General features: G+C 41.3%; 1 protein-coding gene across 3 annotated transcripts in view; it reads left to right on the top strand.

The window, feature by feature from the left end:
* LOC134745782 (embryonic polarity protein dorsal) overlaps positions 1 to 10,610 on the top strand; it is a 72,602-nt gene extending 61,992 nt beyond the window's left edge. The window contains exons 14-16 of one of the 3 annotated variants that reach the window (XM_063679886.1): positions 40 to 60; positions 7,755 to 7,817; positions 10,327 to 10,610. In XM_063679886.1, the coding sequence (XP_063535956.1) occupies positions 40 to 60; positions 7,755 to 7,817; positions 10,327 to 10,491 (249 nt within the window). In that variant the 3' untranslated portion in view covers positions 10,492 to 10,610. The remainder of the gene's footprint in view (positions 1 to 39; positions 61 to 7,754; positions 7,818 to 10,326) is intronic. The other 2 variants (XM_063679894.1, XM_063679901.1) reach the window with 2 other exon arrangements.
* The last annotated feature ends 6,578 nt before the right edge of the window (positions 10,611 to 17,188 follow it).

The raw sequence follows: 17,188 nt of genomic DNA, 5'->3' as shown, positions 1-17,188 counted from the left end.
CATGCCGGGCCCTCCATGATGAACCCGAGCATGGTGCAGATGTCGCCGCTGCAGGGCGGCGTGTCGCCCGCGCACCAGCCGTCCCCCACGCTGCACAGTGCACACGTCGCCAGCGCATCAGCCGTCCCCCATGTTGCGTCCCATTCACGAATTAATAAACTAGTGGATGTGAAATGACTGCTATTTAGTATGAAAACCAGTGTCGCTAAACTCACACATTCATAGCCACGTTAAAATACGTCACACACTTACAAAATTGCTCTGATTCGTAGCAACTTTCCATACCAAAAGGTTATTACCGGTGGACATTTCTCGAACGAATATCAACTGTAGGCTACATGAGTGACGGTTTAAAATATAATGTCAAAGTTATATGACATACGACTCTTTCATTATCTCATTCATCTCACAAAAGCTCGCTCAACGTTCACCTAATACAACTACTTAACACCAGATGGCGTTATTTTATATAGTTTTAAAATCACTTGCTTATTACAGGCGAGAAAAGGGCTAAAAAAAACAGTATAAGTAAGGTCTAATTACGCATGGTTTGTTACGGATCTCACGGTCAACGACACTGGTGTTTTCGAGATCTCTACACGCCTGCGAGTAGCTAACCGTTGGGAACTTCTTTCCATTCGATATAGGGAGGGGACAGTGTAATCCGAGTGTTTTATCGATATTTGTGTGTTCGGTTAGGTATTGATATTTCATTACCGTATGTTTTAACACATTTAGATTATACTTTATTTATGATTATAATATAGGTAGTGATAATCGTGATTGTATGAAAAATAATATGTAGTACAGTACAACAAATATCTAACTAGAAATTTGTTTCTTATTAAGAGCGCTATTACATTTCGGCGTTGAGCGAGTTTAGTAATTTTACGCGCTGCGGCGGGCTGTGCGAGCTCAGTATGCCGATCCCGTCTACCACGTTTTCCCGCTCGCTCGCACTACAATGATGGATTAAACAATCTTGATCCTTCGTGAAGCATATTGAAAACAATTATAACGACACTAACTTAAAATCCTAATTATTGTTATTTGCTAGACTTATATTGACCGGGATATAGACCGTGATTACCTTTTGTATTATTTGTGAGCTCCCAGCCGACGCGCAAGAATGAGGGTAGACAGAGCGCTGTCTACACAACTTTGACACCCACCCGCTGTCTTCAGTCACCCGTGAACATGATGCATGTAACTGCGTCGAAATATCGGGAGCTCACAAATAATACAAAAGGTAATCACGGTCTATATCCCGGTCAATATAAGTCTAGTGAAACTAACCGTGAATCATTCAAAACTCTTATTGTTATTTGGTACGAAAATACTAAATCCAGTGCAAATGTACTTACTTTTGTATTATAAAAGAATTTTTTTATACTAGAAAGAAATTATACTCGCTTGTTTACATGTTTCGTCATTACATTTGGTACAGGTACAGGGTAACCGTACAGCTTGGGACAATGTCACTTGGTGCTAAATTATATCCCAAAAAGATAATTTTCACTGAAAATGACAAAAACTGTCAATCTGTCAAATTTAAGTGATATGTCAAACAACACTAAACTATGTCACTTAGTACCAAACTTTAACAAAACATGTTAATTTTCACTAAAAATGACAAAAACTGTCAAACTGTCAATTTTGACAGTTTTGACAGATGTGTCAAACTAACCAATTGCATTAAAGTTAATTCGAATTAAATTTTTGAGACGTTAATGGCCATTGAAGTTAATGTTTTGTTTAGTGTTGTTTGACATATCAGTCAAATTTGACAGATTGACAGTTTTTGTAATTTTCAGTGAAAATTATCTTTTTGGGATAGAATCTAGCACCCACTGACATTGTTAAATGTAGATTTATACTATCTGTCAAAATTGACAGTTGGTGACCTTTTGACAGTTTTGGATCCCAAATCGAAACGGCTTGTCCGATTTTGATAGGACCTTCAACATTAGTCATGGGATGGAAAATGTAGTTTGAGACATCTGTCAAAACTGTCAAAATTTTTCTTGTGAGTCTTTTTTTGTGAAAATTAACATGGTTTGTTTGCTAAATTATATCCCAAAAAGATAATTTTCACTGAAAATGACAGAAACTGTCAATCTGTCAAACTTGACTGATATGTCAAACAACACTAAACTATGTCACTTAGTACCAAACTTTAACAAAACGATAATTTTCACAAAAAATTACAAAAACTGCCATACTGTCAATTTTGACAGTTTTGACAGATGTGTCAAACTGCATTTTCCATCCCATGACTAATGTTGAAGGTCCTATCAAAACCGGACAAGCCGTTTCGATTTGGGATCCAAAACTGTCAAAATGTCACAAACTGTCAATTTTGACAGATAGTATAAATCTACACTTAACAATGTCACTGGGTGCTAAATTATATCCCAAAAAGATAATTTTCACTAAAAATGACAAAAACTGTCAATCTGTCAAATTTGACTGATATGTCAAACAACAGTAAACTATGTCACTTAGTACCAAACTTTAACAAAACATGTAAATTTTCACTAAAAATGACAAAAACTGTCAAACTGTCAATTTTGACAGTTTTGACAGATGTGTCAAACTACATTTTCCATCCCATGACTAATGTTGAAGGTCCTATCAAAATTGGACAAACCGTTTCGATTTGGGATCCAAAAATGTCAAAATGTCACAAAATGTCAATTTTGACAGATTGTATAGATTTACACTTAACAATGTCACTTGGTGCTAATATTATATCCCAAAAAGATGAAAATGACAAAAACTGTCAATCTGTCAAATTTGACTGATATGTCAAACAACACTAAACTATGTCACTTAGTACCAAACTTTAACAAAACATGTTAATTTTCACTAAAAATGACAAAAACTGTCAAACTGTAAATTTTGACAGTTTTGACAGATGTGTCAAACTACATTTTCCATCCCATGACTAATGTTAAAGGTCCTATCAAAATTGGACAAGCCGTTTCGATCTGGGATCCAAAACTGTCAAAAATGTCAATTTTGACAGATAGTATAAATCTACACTTAACAATGTTACTTGGTGCTAAATTCTATCCCAAAAAGATAATTTTCACTGAAAATGACAAAAACTGTTAATCTGTCAAATTTGACTGATATGTCAACCAAACCTTAGTTCCACTAGGTACTGCCAGGGTTCAGCATCAGCTCTATCATGGGTACTGCTCTCCTAAGTGCTCATCAAGACGAGTCGGATGACTAAAACAGTGTGTGCCTATGTTGCACCAAACCTTAGAACCACTAGGTACTGCCAGGGTTCAGCATCAGCTCTATCATGGGTACTGCTCTCCTAAGTGCTCATCAAGACGAGTCGGATGACTAAAACAGCGTGTGCCTATGTTGCACCCATCCTAAGTTCCACTAGGTACTGCCAGGGTACAACATCAGCTCTATCATGAGTACTGCTTTCCCAAGTTGCTCATCAAGACGAGTCGAATGACCAAAACAGTGTGCGCCTATGTTGCACCAAACCTAAGTTCCACTAGGTACTGCCAGGGTTCATAAGGAGGATGAGTAATACATAATTAAAAACTTATACAAGTTCAGTCTTAGTTATATCGGAGCATCGTTTATAATGGCGTAAGCGCCATCGACAATAAGGTCCCTTTTTATAGGAAATACCACATTTTATTCTGTTTTTATTATTTGTTGTTATAGCGCTGCGGCAACAGAAATACATCATCTGTGAAAATTTCAACTGTAGCTATCACGGTTCATGAGATACAGCCTGGTGACAGACGGACAGACAGACGGACAGACAGCGGAGTCCTAGTAATAGGGTCCCGTTTTTACCCTTTGGGCACGGAACCCTAAAAACTGAATAAAATAGATATTTAAGTGGGGCTCCCATACAACAAACGTGATTTATTTACCGTTTTGTGCGTAATAGTACGGAACCCTTTGTGCGCGAGTCCAGCTCGCACTTGGCTGTTTTTTTTTATTTACTACCTATAAAATGTCAGGTCATTTCAAATATTTTTAATGTTGTTCGGAAGTTTGTTATGTTACTATACTATATTATAATACTATAAAAACAAATACAGTACTCGGATCAAAGTTTCTCAGACGCAATTTACACGCACACAGTATAGCGTTTTACACGGCGCCTGCCGCACACAACGATAAAAAACCTCGTTGTCGCCGTCGAAAACGTGCGGAGCAGACCGACACAGGTCCGACCTCTTCAAGCTCTGCCGCGGTACTGAGATCGCCAGCGCGCGTCATCGGCAATATAGAGTAGTTTTCAAAAAATTGCCAAAAAATTAAAGTAGAATTTGATAAACACAAATGTATACCAACAGTATAAGCAAACGTTGTAGATTGCTCGTGTATAAAAATGACTTCGATACTAAGTAGATTTTCGTAGGAATTTACACTTGTTTCGAAGAGAAAATTCAATTCGTTTAACATTGATTTTCTCTTTCTTAAAAGCATGTAGGGAGAATATCATTCGATATTCCTAAAGTACAGGATATTAGTAATACAAAATATCCAACTTTAGCAGAGTAAACTTCTCAAAATTTACAAATGAGAGCTCACAATTCAGTGCTTCACGCGGTTTTTCGTAAACGACCATCAGAAAAACAATCATTACTAATTTAATTAGTCATTTTTCTAAAATGTACAACGATATTCCTAAGGATAAGAAGACGCTCTTACTGGAACAAGTACTCTTTATTTCTAATAATGAGCGTAAAATCTTAAATGTTGTCGGGAATATCATCAATTTTACATTATTTCGACTTTTCTTGTAAGAACGCTCTTAATTGACCAACTAGGTTGTTAATGTGAACATTAAATATATCTTAAAGTCAAATAGATAAAATCATAGTTCTTTAAAGGTCTATTAACTCGGTATTGCTGTTATTTTGTAATCACAAATCTGCAATTACTTACATAGGTAAGTATTCGTCTTTAACAATATATTTACTTGTAGCAGCATTTAAGGTCAATCTAGACGGGACAACCTGATTAAATTGTCAAATTAATTGTATGGTGTGAAAGCATACATGAAACTGGCTCATCGATCCCACTTGATTTGATTGTAAGATTGTGACCTATAAAATCAGGAAGGGGGGCGGCAAAATTCCAATATTTGACGCTAGTTTGCGTGGTACGGAACACTTTTTATTAATTTAGTGAGCCCGAATGTCACTAATAATTACTAAATTAGTCATTAAGTTTTAGGCGTGTGGACGCTAGATGAGATGTATGGCAATTTTATCCCCAGAAATCTTTCTCTAAGAAATGCTCCGAGCAAATGGTGCTATATTTTTGCGGAAACTAATTTTCTTGCCCAGTAGCATTGATCCATTTATTTTTAATATCGGCATCTTGTGGGAACCTACAATAATTAATAATAAAGAAATAGAAAAAATATAAATCGTTTATTCATGGCACATTGCATGCATTGTACGCATACGTACATTAAGTACCTAGTCTAATTATATTAACGATGAAAATATGATGGGTGTAAAAAACAAAAACGTATGTAAAGGAATACGAAGGTTTGAAAGGTTGCCATGAAATGACCCCGACTTAACTTAGTGCTTGATGACCAGAGCTGCCATATTTACTTAGACATTGATTATCCCAAATAATAATTAGAAACGTGTCTAAATAGGCCAAGCAATAAGAAGGTATAGAGGGAAATGCAAGGAACACAATTTTTAACTTCGTATTTTCGTTTGGACTAGTTAGGAGATGAACATATCAAAAGTCCCCGGCCGTAACCCTGGTGCTGGGGGGGAGAGGGGGGTTTGAAGGTTCTATTTTCCGGTTTTTCGATTATATCTCGGAAACTATGCGTCTGAGCGACTTGGCCACTTATACAAAATGAAAAGAGATTTAATTTGTTACAAGTTTTATTTAGTTTTCACACCCTTAAAAGATGATTTTGGTTATAAAAACTATCCTATGTACTGTCCCGGTACTCAAACCATCTCTGTACCAAATTTCAACGAAATCGGTTCGGCGGTTTAAGCGTAAAGAGGAGTTTTATAAAAAATCATTTTTTTAAATTGTTTTTACTTAGGAATGGTGTCAATGTTGATACCATAAATGAATTCAGCACCCCCGATTTATACGAAAACGATCCCAAACTCGGCCTAGCAGCTTCACCGATGTAGATAATCAAGATAAAAATGAGAGCCCTAAATAAACCTTGAAGAGCGGATATCTCAAAAACTATACAAGATATCGAAAAACTTGACTGAATAAAACTTGTAACAAATTAAATCTTTTTTCATTTTGTATAACTGGCCAAGTCGCTCAGACGCATAGTTTCCGAGATATAATCGAAAAACCGAAAAATGGAACCTTCAAACCCCCCTCTCCCCCCCAGCACCAGGGTTATGGCCGGGGACTTTTGATATGTTCATCTCCAAACTAGTCCAAACAAAGCTACGAAGTTAAAAATTGTGTTCCTTGCATTTCCCTCTATACATTTTTTTGGGCATTTATTTCCTGGCCTTTATTACCGAACCAAACATCAAACTTGAAATATCGTAACTTTAACTTTATCGATATAAATATCGACATTGCGCAGCATTTGAGTAGCGAAGTTATTTGACATTTAGGATAGCGAATATTCCAGATAAACGTAAAGAATAGTGACAAAGGATTATGAACTCTAAGTTCTAACAAATAAAATATAGATTTACTTAACGAACATTCGTAAATAATGCAAAATAAACAGATTTTTCGTATTTATTTATTATATTTAAATAAATAACCACCGGTGATAGGAAATACCTCCACGTGAAAGATTTTTTAAACCGCTGTGATTTCTGCAGCTTAATACTGCACAATACGGCATTTTAAATTTAACTATCAATTTTTGTTAGACGAGCGTACGTATGACGTGAATGTCATTCGAACATGAAGTTTACACAACAACTGAGCATAGTCTGTGCATAAAGTGAGCCGGTCGCTACTAACTGTCGGATAGACGGGAACGCCCACTTGCCATTTCCATCCTACTCCGTAGTCCCATTAGTTCACAACTACAGTATTTAAATTCATCACCTCCGTCTGCCGTTACATGTTTAGATTTGTGAGAACTTGTTAGTCCCTCAGATGTAGTAAAAGCTTATAAGAGCTGTTAACTTTTGTTTTCCGCTTACTGCTCCTACACTAGCTACTTTAGATTCGAAATTATTTTATTAATAGTCCTGGCGGTTCATCCCGAAATTCAGTGAATTGCTGCAAATGGTGTTAAAGCTATGAAAATCGGCACGATCCATTTTAGGCTGATTTTAGTGTCACGCGGACCGTCCGTGCGGATTGCTCCGCACCGGAACAATATGTACATATTAAGTTCAGGGAGAGCGTTTTAAAGAGGTTCGACAATGACAATAATGTTGAACAATTAGTCAGTTCTGGTCAGTCTCTGGTAGCGTTTCTTTAGATCAAATTCTGAGCTACCAACATGAAGCTAATTTTGTGAAAAAATTTCGTACTAAATCGAATTTAAGCTGTCGTGAGTCATACTAACTTAAGCCAAAAAATACGGGTTAACTCACGTAATTTTATCACTCGCGCGTCGCGCGACATGTTTCGGAGAGCCTAGGTCTCAGTTTTCAAGCACTAACAGGCTTTTTGGCTAGGCCAGGCATTTTTTGACTTATGTTCGTACCTACTAAGTATTACGTACTCAGCCAGCAATTGCCTCCTGACATCGACAATAATGTACTAACATAGACTTGACATTGCAGTTGTCGCCCGCGCACCAGCCGTCCCCCATGCTGCACGCGTCACCCCCGCACATGCACTCCATGGTACGTCACACAATATCATTACACGTTATAGATGTCGCCCGCGCACCAGCCGTCCCCCATGCTGCACGCGTCACCCCCGCACATACACTCCATGGTACGTCACACAATATCATTACACGTTATAGATGTCGCCCGCGCACCAGCCGTCCCCCATGCTGCACGCGTCACCCCCGCACATACACTCCATGGTACGTCACACAATATCATTACACGTTATAGATGTCGCCCGCGCACCAGCCGTCCCCCATGCTGCACGCGTCACCCCCGCACATGCACTCCATGGTGTACCATGATTATAAGAGTTTTATAACGTGTACCTAATGATATTGTGTGACGTATCACATATATATATAATGTGGTATTTTATTGGATATATAAGATAAGATAAAATTTATTTCATTTAAAAATATCCAAAAATAAAAACAATCATAATACGCTTAAATAGTTACTTCGGTTTAAAGAAATTTATTGTCTAAGAAATTACAGAAATTTCACTTATAAGACAACTTATAAATAGCTAACTTAAAGTAATTATTTACAAATAACGCAATAAGCAAGCACTTATGATAATGTTTAACAATAAGCAATAAGATTGCATTTTCATGTGAACTAAAATTAAATACAAGAATAAAACTAAGAATCGACCCTAATGGTCTTAACGTAAGGTTTAGATTTAATTGGTTAGTAATAGGAATATATGAGGGTATATTTTTTGTTCGACTCATGACTGCCAGACTTGTTTACGGGGCAAGTTAAACGAGACCTTTAAGCAGTAGTTAATTATTGGTTATTGACAGAAGACAATTATGTATTTTAAATATTTATGTTTGTATGTAAGTTAATTATTGTCGTTTTAAGAACATTTTTTTTTTATTTTACGCTTTTTGGTTTTTATTGTAATAGAACCAATGTATATGTATTATTTGAGATTAAATGGTTTTTATTGTAATAAAACCAATGTATATGTATTATATGTGTATATGTATTATTTGAGATGAAATAAGTATTATTTAGCCTGTTTTTATGCATATATTCATTTTATATTACGTTTTATGTAGTTATATTTTTTTAATGATTATTTTAATTTTATTATGTTAATTTGTTTAGCTTTTTGGATATACGGATTATTATTATTATTTTTTAATCTGCACATAAGTGAACTACGTACTACAGTCGCGGAAGCAGGTAAGGTACGTGATTAATATTATTTTATTTTGATGTGTTAACAATTTTATTTATTATTATTATATGTATGGTTTTTTTACTGGTATTTAGCTTAGATGGTAGATATTATGTTAACTGTTAACGGTTAACTACGTTAACTGTTACTTAAATACTATAAATGTACAATCATGGTTTAGAAAAGTAAACATAAAATATAAGATCTTGTATGTTGCATACCTCTAGTTTATACCTACTGTCAATCTACGACTACATCAAATTTTGTATTAGTAGCAATACAATCCTTTTTATTGCACTGTTGCACACCTCACACAGTTAACAATACATAATATAAAGAAACATTAAACAAATACAACAATAGTAAGTAATGCTGTTTTAAATGACCTAAAATGTAACGCGTAGCAAAGAGGATATAATAGGAGGAGGATAGAGCGGTACTGTCATAGTAAATTTTGTACCAACAGTAAATTCACTGCCATCTATAGACACACGATTAAAACTAAAAATATAAATATCAAAAAATGTATTAATATATGGATAAACGATTTTTTATATTGTCATTAATTATTTTTATATTATTTTGACCCATGTTCTTTCACTGATATGCGTTAAAATTGTTAAATAACAAACGAAACCGTCAACGCCAATAAGGCCAACAAAGGTAGTGGCGCCATTTGATCGAGAATCAAATTTTCTTGATTTTCGAGGCACGTTTTTTCCTTAGACTGTATCCATCTATTACGGAGTTATATCTATCTTTGCGCGTAGAAATGTTTACGCAATATGACACACTGAACACAAAGTAATAATACTTCTTCTTCCTCAGCGAGTATGCGCCCACTGTTGGGCATACTTCTCTCCAAAACTCCTCCAAGCAGCCCGATTTGCTGCTTCTCTCCTCCAGAGTGGGCCCGCAATTTTTTTAATATCATCCTCCCATCTTGTTGGAGGTCTGTGATCTGGTCTTTTTGAGCGAGGCCTCCACGCTAGAACACGCTTGCTCAATCTTCTATCATCTCTGCGACATACGTGTCCGGCCCAGGCCCTTTTCAGAGTTGCAATCTGTCGGCCGATGTCTACCACTTTGGTCCGTCGCCGGATCTCCTCGTTTCGGATTCTATCGCAGAGAGATATACCGAGCATACTGCGTTCCATCGCTCTTTGCGCAACTTTAAGCCTCTTCATTCCGCACATCGTTAGCGTCCACGTCTCGCAAGCGTAGGTCATGGCGGGCAGTACACACTGGTTAAACACCTTGTGAATGTGTGAGTGATTGTGGGATTTTGGTACAAAGTAATAATACTAATAATGTGCTATCTTTACTCAGCAACCTGCGGGGCAGGCGCTAGAGTTGGGAGCGGCGCCGCCTCTGGACAGCGACATGCAGTTCAACTCGGCCGACCTATCCGGCATCATCGCCACCCTCGGGCCGCCCGAGCTGTCCGACAGCCTGCGAGCACTGTCCACCAGCGAGCTCATACCGACCATGTAAGCACAAGCGACATGCAGTTCAACTCGGCCGACCTATCCGGCATCATCGCCACCCTCGGGCCGCCCGAGCTGTCCGACAGCCTGCGAGCACTGTCCACCAGCGAGCTCATACCGACCATGTAAGCACAAGCGACATGCAGTTCAACTCGGCCGACCTATCCGGCATCATCGCCACCCTCGGGCCGCCCGAGCTGTCCGACAGCCTGCGAGCACTGTCCACCAGCGAGCTCATACCGACCATGTAAGCACAAGCGACATGCAGTTCAACTCGGCCGACCTATCCGGCATCATCGCCACCCTCGGGCCGCCCGAGCTGTCCGACAGCCTGCGAGCACTGTCCACCACCACCAGCGAGCTCATACCGACCATGTAAGCACAAGCGACATGCAGTTCAACTCGGCCGACCTATCCGGCATCATCGCCACCCTCGGGCCGCCCGAGCTGTCCGACAGCCTTTTTTTTTTTTTTTTTGTCGGAGTGGGAATGCACTTACGCACGGTGTGTGGGACTCGCCGCTCCTTTTCCCTCTCTTGGCGAGAGGGGGGGAGAACTGGCCCTACCCACTAAACCCACTCCGGCGTTTCAACCTCTTGGCCGTTCGTGAGGGCGCAGTGGGATCGATAACATTCCACCACGGCGCCCTCCGGCATCCCCGGCTTGTCGCCAGAGTACCCTCACAATGGAGGGGGGATCAGAAACGCTTGGTCCCCCCCAGACGTACAATGCGGGTTCGACACCCGCTGGCCCTCCTAGGGCTCGAGGCGAGCATATGCTCTCAGCCTTCGACCCTGCCGCCTGCGTCGGAGAGGAAGCGCGTCAGCAGCCGCTTCTCGCTCCCTCTCCGCCTCCTCCTTCTGTGACATGACCTCCTCGCAGAAGGAGGCCACCGCTTCCCATTTCCTCTCGCTACACAGCATCGCCGCTATTATGATGTGTAGCGAGAGGTCCGCCACCCCCGTCGCTGCCCTGAGGGCAGCTCTTTCCACGGCCCAGCGACTGCACACCTCCAGAGTGTGCTGGGCCGTGTCGTCCACCGCGCCACATTCATGGCACTGAGGCCCCGGCTCTCTCTGTATCTTGTGCAGGTAGTGTCCGAAACAGCCGTGTCCGGACACCACCTGCGTCACCCTAAATGTCAGGGCCCCCTTCCTTCTCCCTACCCACTCATCCATTACTGGGAGGATAGCCTCTATGGTTCGGGTTCCATAACGGCCGTCCTCCAAGGCATCCCTCCACCTTTCTTTCAGGCGCTCTGCGGCTGCTCGGGCCAACCTCTCCTCCTCCTCCGCATCCATGGGCGCCACGCGCCTCCTGGCCTCAGCCCTCTGCCAGTATCTTTCGGCCAGCACCCCCGCGTCCAGCTCCCAAGGCGGGGTGCCGGCAAGGAGGCATGTCGCTGCGTGAGAGGTGGTGCGGTAGGCCCTCACCATCCTCTGGGCCACCACCCTCTGCGGCCGGCGGAGCAGCGCCTTCGTGGCCTCCGTGAGTCGTCCGGCCCAGATTGGGGCTCCGTAGAGCGCCATACTCCGGACGACCCCCGCATACAGCCGTCTGCATGGGGCATTCGGCCCCCCTAGGTTGGGTAGTAGGCGGCCCAGAGCCGAGGCAGCACCCACGAGACGAGGAGCCATTCTCGTGAAGTGCTCCTTAAAGGACCATCTTCTGTCCAGGACAAGTCCCAAGTACTTGATGTGGGGCTTGACCTGGACATCTTCGCCCCCCACCCTCACTGCAGTGCCCACCGGCAGCTGCCCCCATGCCCTCGTTCGCCCGAAGACAACGGCCTCGGTCTTGGGCAGTGCGACCCGAAGCCCCAGGAGTCCTATGCGGTGCACCGTGAGCTCGGTCGCCACCGCTGCCCTCCTGAGCACCTCTTCCAGCTCCTTTCCCCGCACGGCCACCAGTGTGTCGTCCGCATAACACACGGTGACCGTGCGTGGAAGTTGCACCCCCCGGATCACCCAGTCGTAACCGAGGTTCCACAGAAGGGGGCCCAGGACAGACCCCTGCGGGACCCCGCACGCCATGGCCCTCGCGCCCCGGACACCCCTCCGCTCATAGAGCACTACCCGCCCCGTCAGGTAATGCTCTACAACGCGCCTCAGGTAATGAGGCACTCCATGGTAACGGAGTGCCTCCCCAATGACCGTATAGGGGAGGGACCCGAACGCGTTGGCGATGTCCAGTGACACTGCCACCACTCCCTCCCCCTGGCCTGCCGCAAGCACCCCGAAATCCCTCAGCGCGCCCACCGCGTCTATAGTAGACCGCCCCCTACGGAACCCGAACTGGCTGTCATGCAAGTTCGGGCCCGTTTCCACTAGGTGCCGCTGTATACGGGAGGCCAGGATTCTCTCGAAGAGCTTCCCGACCTCATCCAGCAGCACGATGGGGCGGTAGCCAGCGGGGGAGTCTGGTGGGCGCCCCTCCTTCCTCAGTAGGCACAGTCGCCCTTCCTTCCAGCATCCCGGGAAGCGCCCCTCCTCGAGGCAGTCGTTCAGGAGGGATCTGAGACGGTTCCCGAGGTGCTTGAGTGCCAGGAAAAGTACTTTCCCTGGCACTCCGTCCGGTCCCGGCGCTTTGCGCATGGCCCTGAGCCGTTCCATGGCCCACTCCAACTCGTCATCGGTAACGGGGGGGAAGGCGAGAAGAAGTTCCTCCGGGTCCGCTGCTGGGGGGGCCATCGCTGGCGGGACGAAGTCCGGCGGTGCCTCCGGAAACAGGCCCTCCACCACTCTCCGGAGGAGTTCTGGCTCCATGGACTCCATGGAGGGGGCGCTCTGCAGTTTGTTGCGTACCATTCTGTAAGGGCGGCCCCATGGGTCCCTATTGAGGGTTGCCAAGAACTCCTCCCACCCCTCGTTCTTCGCCTTCTTAATGGCCTGCTGGAGGGCCCGTTTCTTTTCTACCAATGTGGTGCGGAGAAGCTCCTCCTCCTCAGCGGTGTGCCTCCTCCTCCTGCCTGTCCGACAGCCTGCGAGCACTGTCCACCAGCGAGCTCATACCGACCATGTAAGCACAAGCGACACTGCTGTTCTACTGGGCCGATATTTCCGACCTTATACAAAAGGCAAAAAATTGTATGCATAGGTATTTTTCGATACACGGACCCAAAGGTCACTACGGATTAGTAGTGTCTTAGGATGCCATAGACAAAATATGTGTTAATTTACATTTTACAAAGCCTTTAGTACAAACCCTGAAGTTCTGATTATAAGTTATAACATTTGTTCTACAACGCTAACATATTTTGTAATTTACGCCTTTTTGCAATAGTTTAGTACCTTACCACAAATAATAAACACCTAAATATTTCTACTTTCAGGCAACCAATGTAATTTTGGCCGGATATTTGGCGAGCTGTAGGGTCTTCCGGAGCTGACAGCCTGGATGACGACCAAAGACAACAGTGACCTATTCTCGCTGAACTTAAACGGGATCCCGCGAGTGTCTAGCCTGAGTAACCTGGAAATGCTGGGAAAAATGCAAAATGAATGTGAAAGAGCTACGACACATTATTTTGCTTACGACGTGAAAAGAAGTGACTGGTGTCGACCAAGTTAATTAAATTTTCAAAGATAATAATTTAAAAAAGGAGTGATCGACTTATCACTATTGTATGACATCATCAGAAGTCTAAGATTCTCGAATTCGGACTCCGGCGTTGGGGAAACTGTTCAAAATTCTACATCATGCTTTTCATAGGATTCTCAAATTAAATCTTCCAGTGCTATGAATGATGAAAAGTTGATAATGTATCGTATCGTGTATGGAACTCAACTCAAGTGTTAACTATTTCTTATTTTGCATAATATTATAGCTAAGTCCAATCAAATTGTGCTCTAGTTTAAGTGAACTTAGATGGCGATTTTTTTATATTTCAATGTGCCTGCTTTTTAGCTGTGTATGATTACATGTGACTTCTTAGTCAAATGAATTTTATCATTGAATGAGACATTGTAAGATTTTGTTATTATGTAGTTTCATACGGTATAATATTGTTAGATGAATTCCTTGAGAATTTTTAGTAAATGACTGGCAAAGAGGTTTAAGTCTGTAAAGCTTCCAACTTTTCTCAGTCTTTATAAACATAGTTCGGATACAAAAGCAGAGTTCGGCTTTATCACAACTATGTAAATATTAAATAATTTTGGATATTTTTGGGTATAAAACTGTGGATAAAACAATTTAGAAAGCGGATATTTCGCTTGTCTGAAATTAATGTAATAATAGGTACTAGATAGGATATTACTTAAATGAGATGTTGGGAAGAAGTTATTATGGTTATAGTTAACAGTGGGCTGGTTGAATGCTTCACTGCTTCAAACTGAATTGTATAAAGTTAATAAGTAAACGTCACTTTACATACCGCCTGGGTTAAGTGGTAGAAGTTGTCACATATTGGCGCGATTATTATTGATATCGGGTATTCAACGACATACAACTCTAGGAAATTGTATTTTTGACTTGAATTAATAATGTAGTATGATCTGTGCAAATAAAAAAAAAATGCTAATACTTAATACAATAATTAAATACATATAACAAAACATTCACGCATTGGAAAATAAAATATCTGTACCATTTCAGTAACTAGAAATGTTTATCATGTTATTTACATTATCCAAAAAAATATAGGAAATGTTAACAAAACGCTAAATATACTTTGTACCTACCTATGTACTTATACACGGTGTTTCCTGTAACCGGAGCAATAAATTAAACTGGAGGCTGTACGCCTCAAACCGACCAACATTTGTTCAGCAACTTTTTAAAATTATGAAATTTTTAGATTATACCTTTTTCATACTAATTTTATTTTTAATGTACGCTGCCATCTGTGTGTTTGACGTTGCTTATCACCCTTTAAACATAACAAATTTTGCAATACATTGCGTCTTAGAATAAACTTAAAGTGTAATGAAAATCAAAAAAACAAGTTATTTTTAAAAGTTGCTGAACAAATGTTGGTCAGTGTGAGGAGTACAGCCTACAGCTTAATTTATTGCTCCTGTGACAGGAAACAAACGGTATATTTGTTTAACATCGGTTGGAAGAGAAAGGTAATAACAATTGACACGCGCCGCGCTACTAAGATCGTTCGCTATCCCGAACGAATGGCTAAGGCGACAACCATAGATTGGAGCGAGACACAGCAATCGGACCTTTCGGTCCGACCTATGGTTGTCGCCTTAGCCGAAGCCAGTCGTGCAATGTCGTGGCCAGCGCGTTAGGCCTCTTATATACACACGTTTTTTTGCGCGTACGCACGGCGTAATGTTCGCCAGTGTTGTATGGATGGCAGTGGCATTGGCAGTAGTGGCAGTCGTTACGAGCTTGTTGACGGCGCCGGTGGTCTTCACGTTTCAGTCCTTCGCAACTGAGTAGCACCTACGTTGTGCCGTCCGTTGTTTTACCGCGTCGTGTACAAGCTCGGCAGGGTTTACCACGGCGCCGCTAACACGCCGTACCGTGGTTTTGACCACGGTTTGCCGTGCCATGGACAAGAGGCCTTAGAACGTTAGATTTAAAAATGTAAAAAAAGAACAATAAAATAATGAAAATATGACTTATTACAACTTACCAAATAAAGTCTGTCAAACCATTTACGTCAGTAGAAAAAAAGCGGCAAATTTAAAAATGTAGGCGCGAAGGGTAATCGTGACATAGAAAATTTGAATTTCTACTGACAAAGTAGTTTGACCGGTGATAATTAATAACTATTACATATATCAATAACGCGATGGATAGATAGATAGTCTGACATAGGACTGCAAATAATGCAAGTTAATAAATTCAAAACAGCAAATTGTATTTTAAATTAGATTATTTCCTACACCCCTCTTTGTTCATCAATAGTTATTTACGATACAAGTGCGGAAAAGAGGAAATTCGAAACGAGTGGCGATAAATTAAAACAAGACCGCAGGGAGTGTTTTAAATCGACACGAGTTGCGAATTACCTATTCGCACGTGTATCGTACAACGTTTTACAGTACATATGGCCGTTTAAAAAGTGCTCTTTTACGCACTAGTGCGAGAAAGTAGCACCATAAACTGTAATAGTTATTTACGATACAAGTGCGGAAAAGAGGAAATTCGAAACGAGTGGCGATAAATTAAAACACGACCGCAGGGTGTTTTAAATCGACACGAGTTGCGAATTACCTATCCGCACGTGTATCGTACAACGTTTTACAGTACATAGAATGTTTATTCTTCTGACATGAGGCCCGTGTGCATTGATTTAGTTTGGTATTCCAATGCAGTGAACAAGATGACGATCTCAGACAGGGGTATTAAAATTATAAGTTAAAATTATGCTCACCCTTTTTGAACCCTGAAATCTAATTTTTTTAGTAAATTAACACTTGCAGTAGTCTATTATAAGACCAGGACAAAAGGCATATTATGATCGTATTTATTGGTATCTTTCTAACAGGCAGCGTCAAATGAAAGCGGGTATTTTGTCACTGTCACTCTTACTCGACGAATAGACCTGTACCAATAACTTCTGAGGTTATAAGAATATTAATGTTGCTTATTTTTTATATATAGTTTCCAGACCATATACTAAACCTAAAAATAATATTTTGTGTCATCCTAGGTATTTGCTTAGGTAGAAATTTAGGTATTTCTGTTTTCAATCAGCATTCTGTAAAAAAAATATTAGAGACGAAATTCTTTGTTTCCCTGTA

The sequence above is a fragment of the Cydia strobilella genome, chromosome 1, assembly GCF_947568885.1.
Source record: "Cydia strobilella chromosome 1, ilCydStro3.1, whole genome shotgun sequence".
NCBI lineage: Eukaryota > Metazoa > Arthropoda > Insecta > Lepidoptera > Tortricidae > Cydia > Cydia strobilella.
Note: the sequence above shows the minus strand (reverse complement) of the source record. Positions and strands in the feature narration are given on the sequence as shown.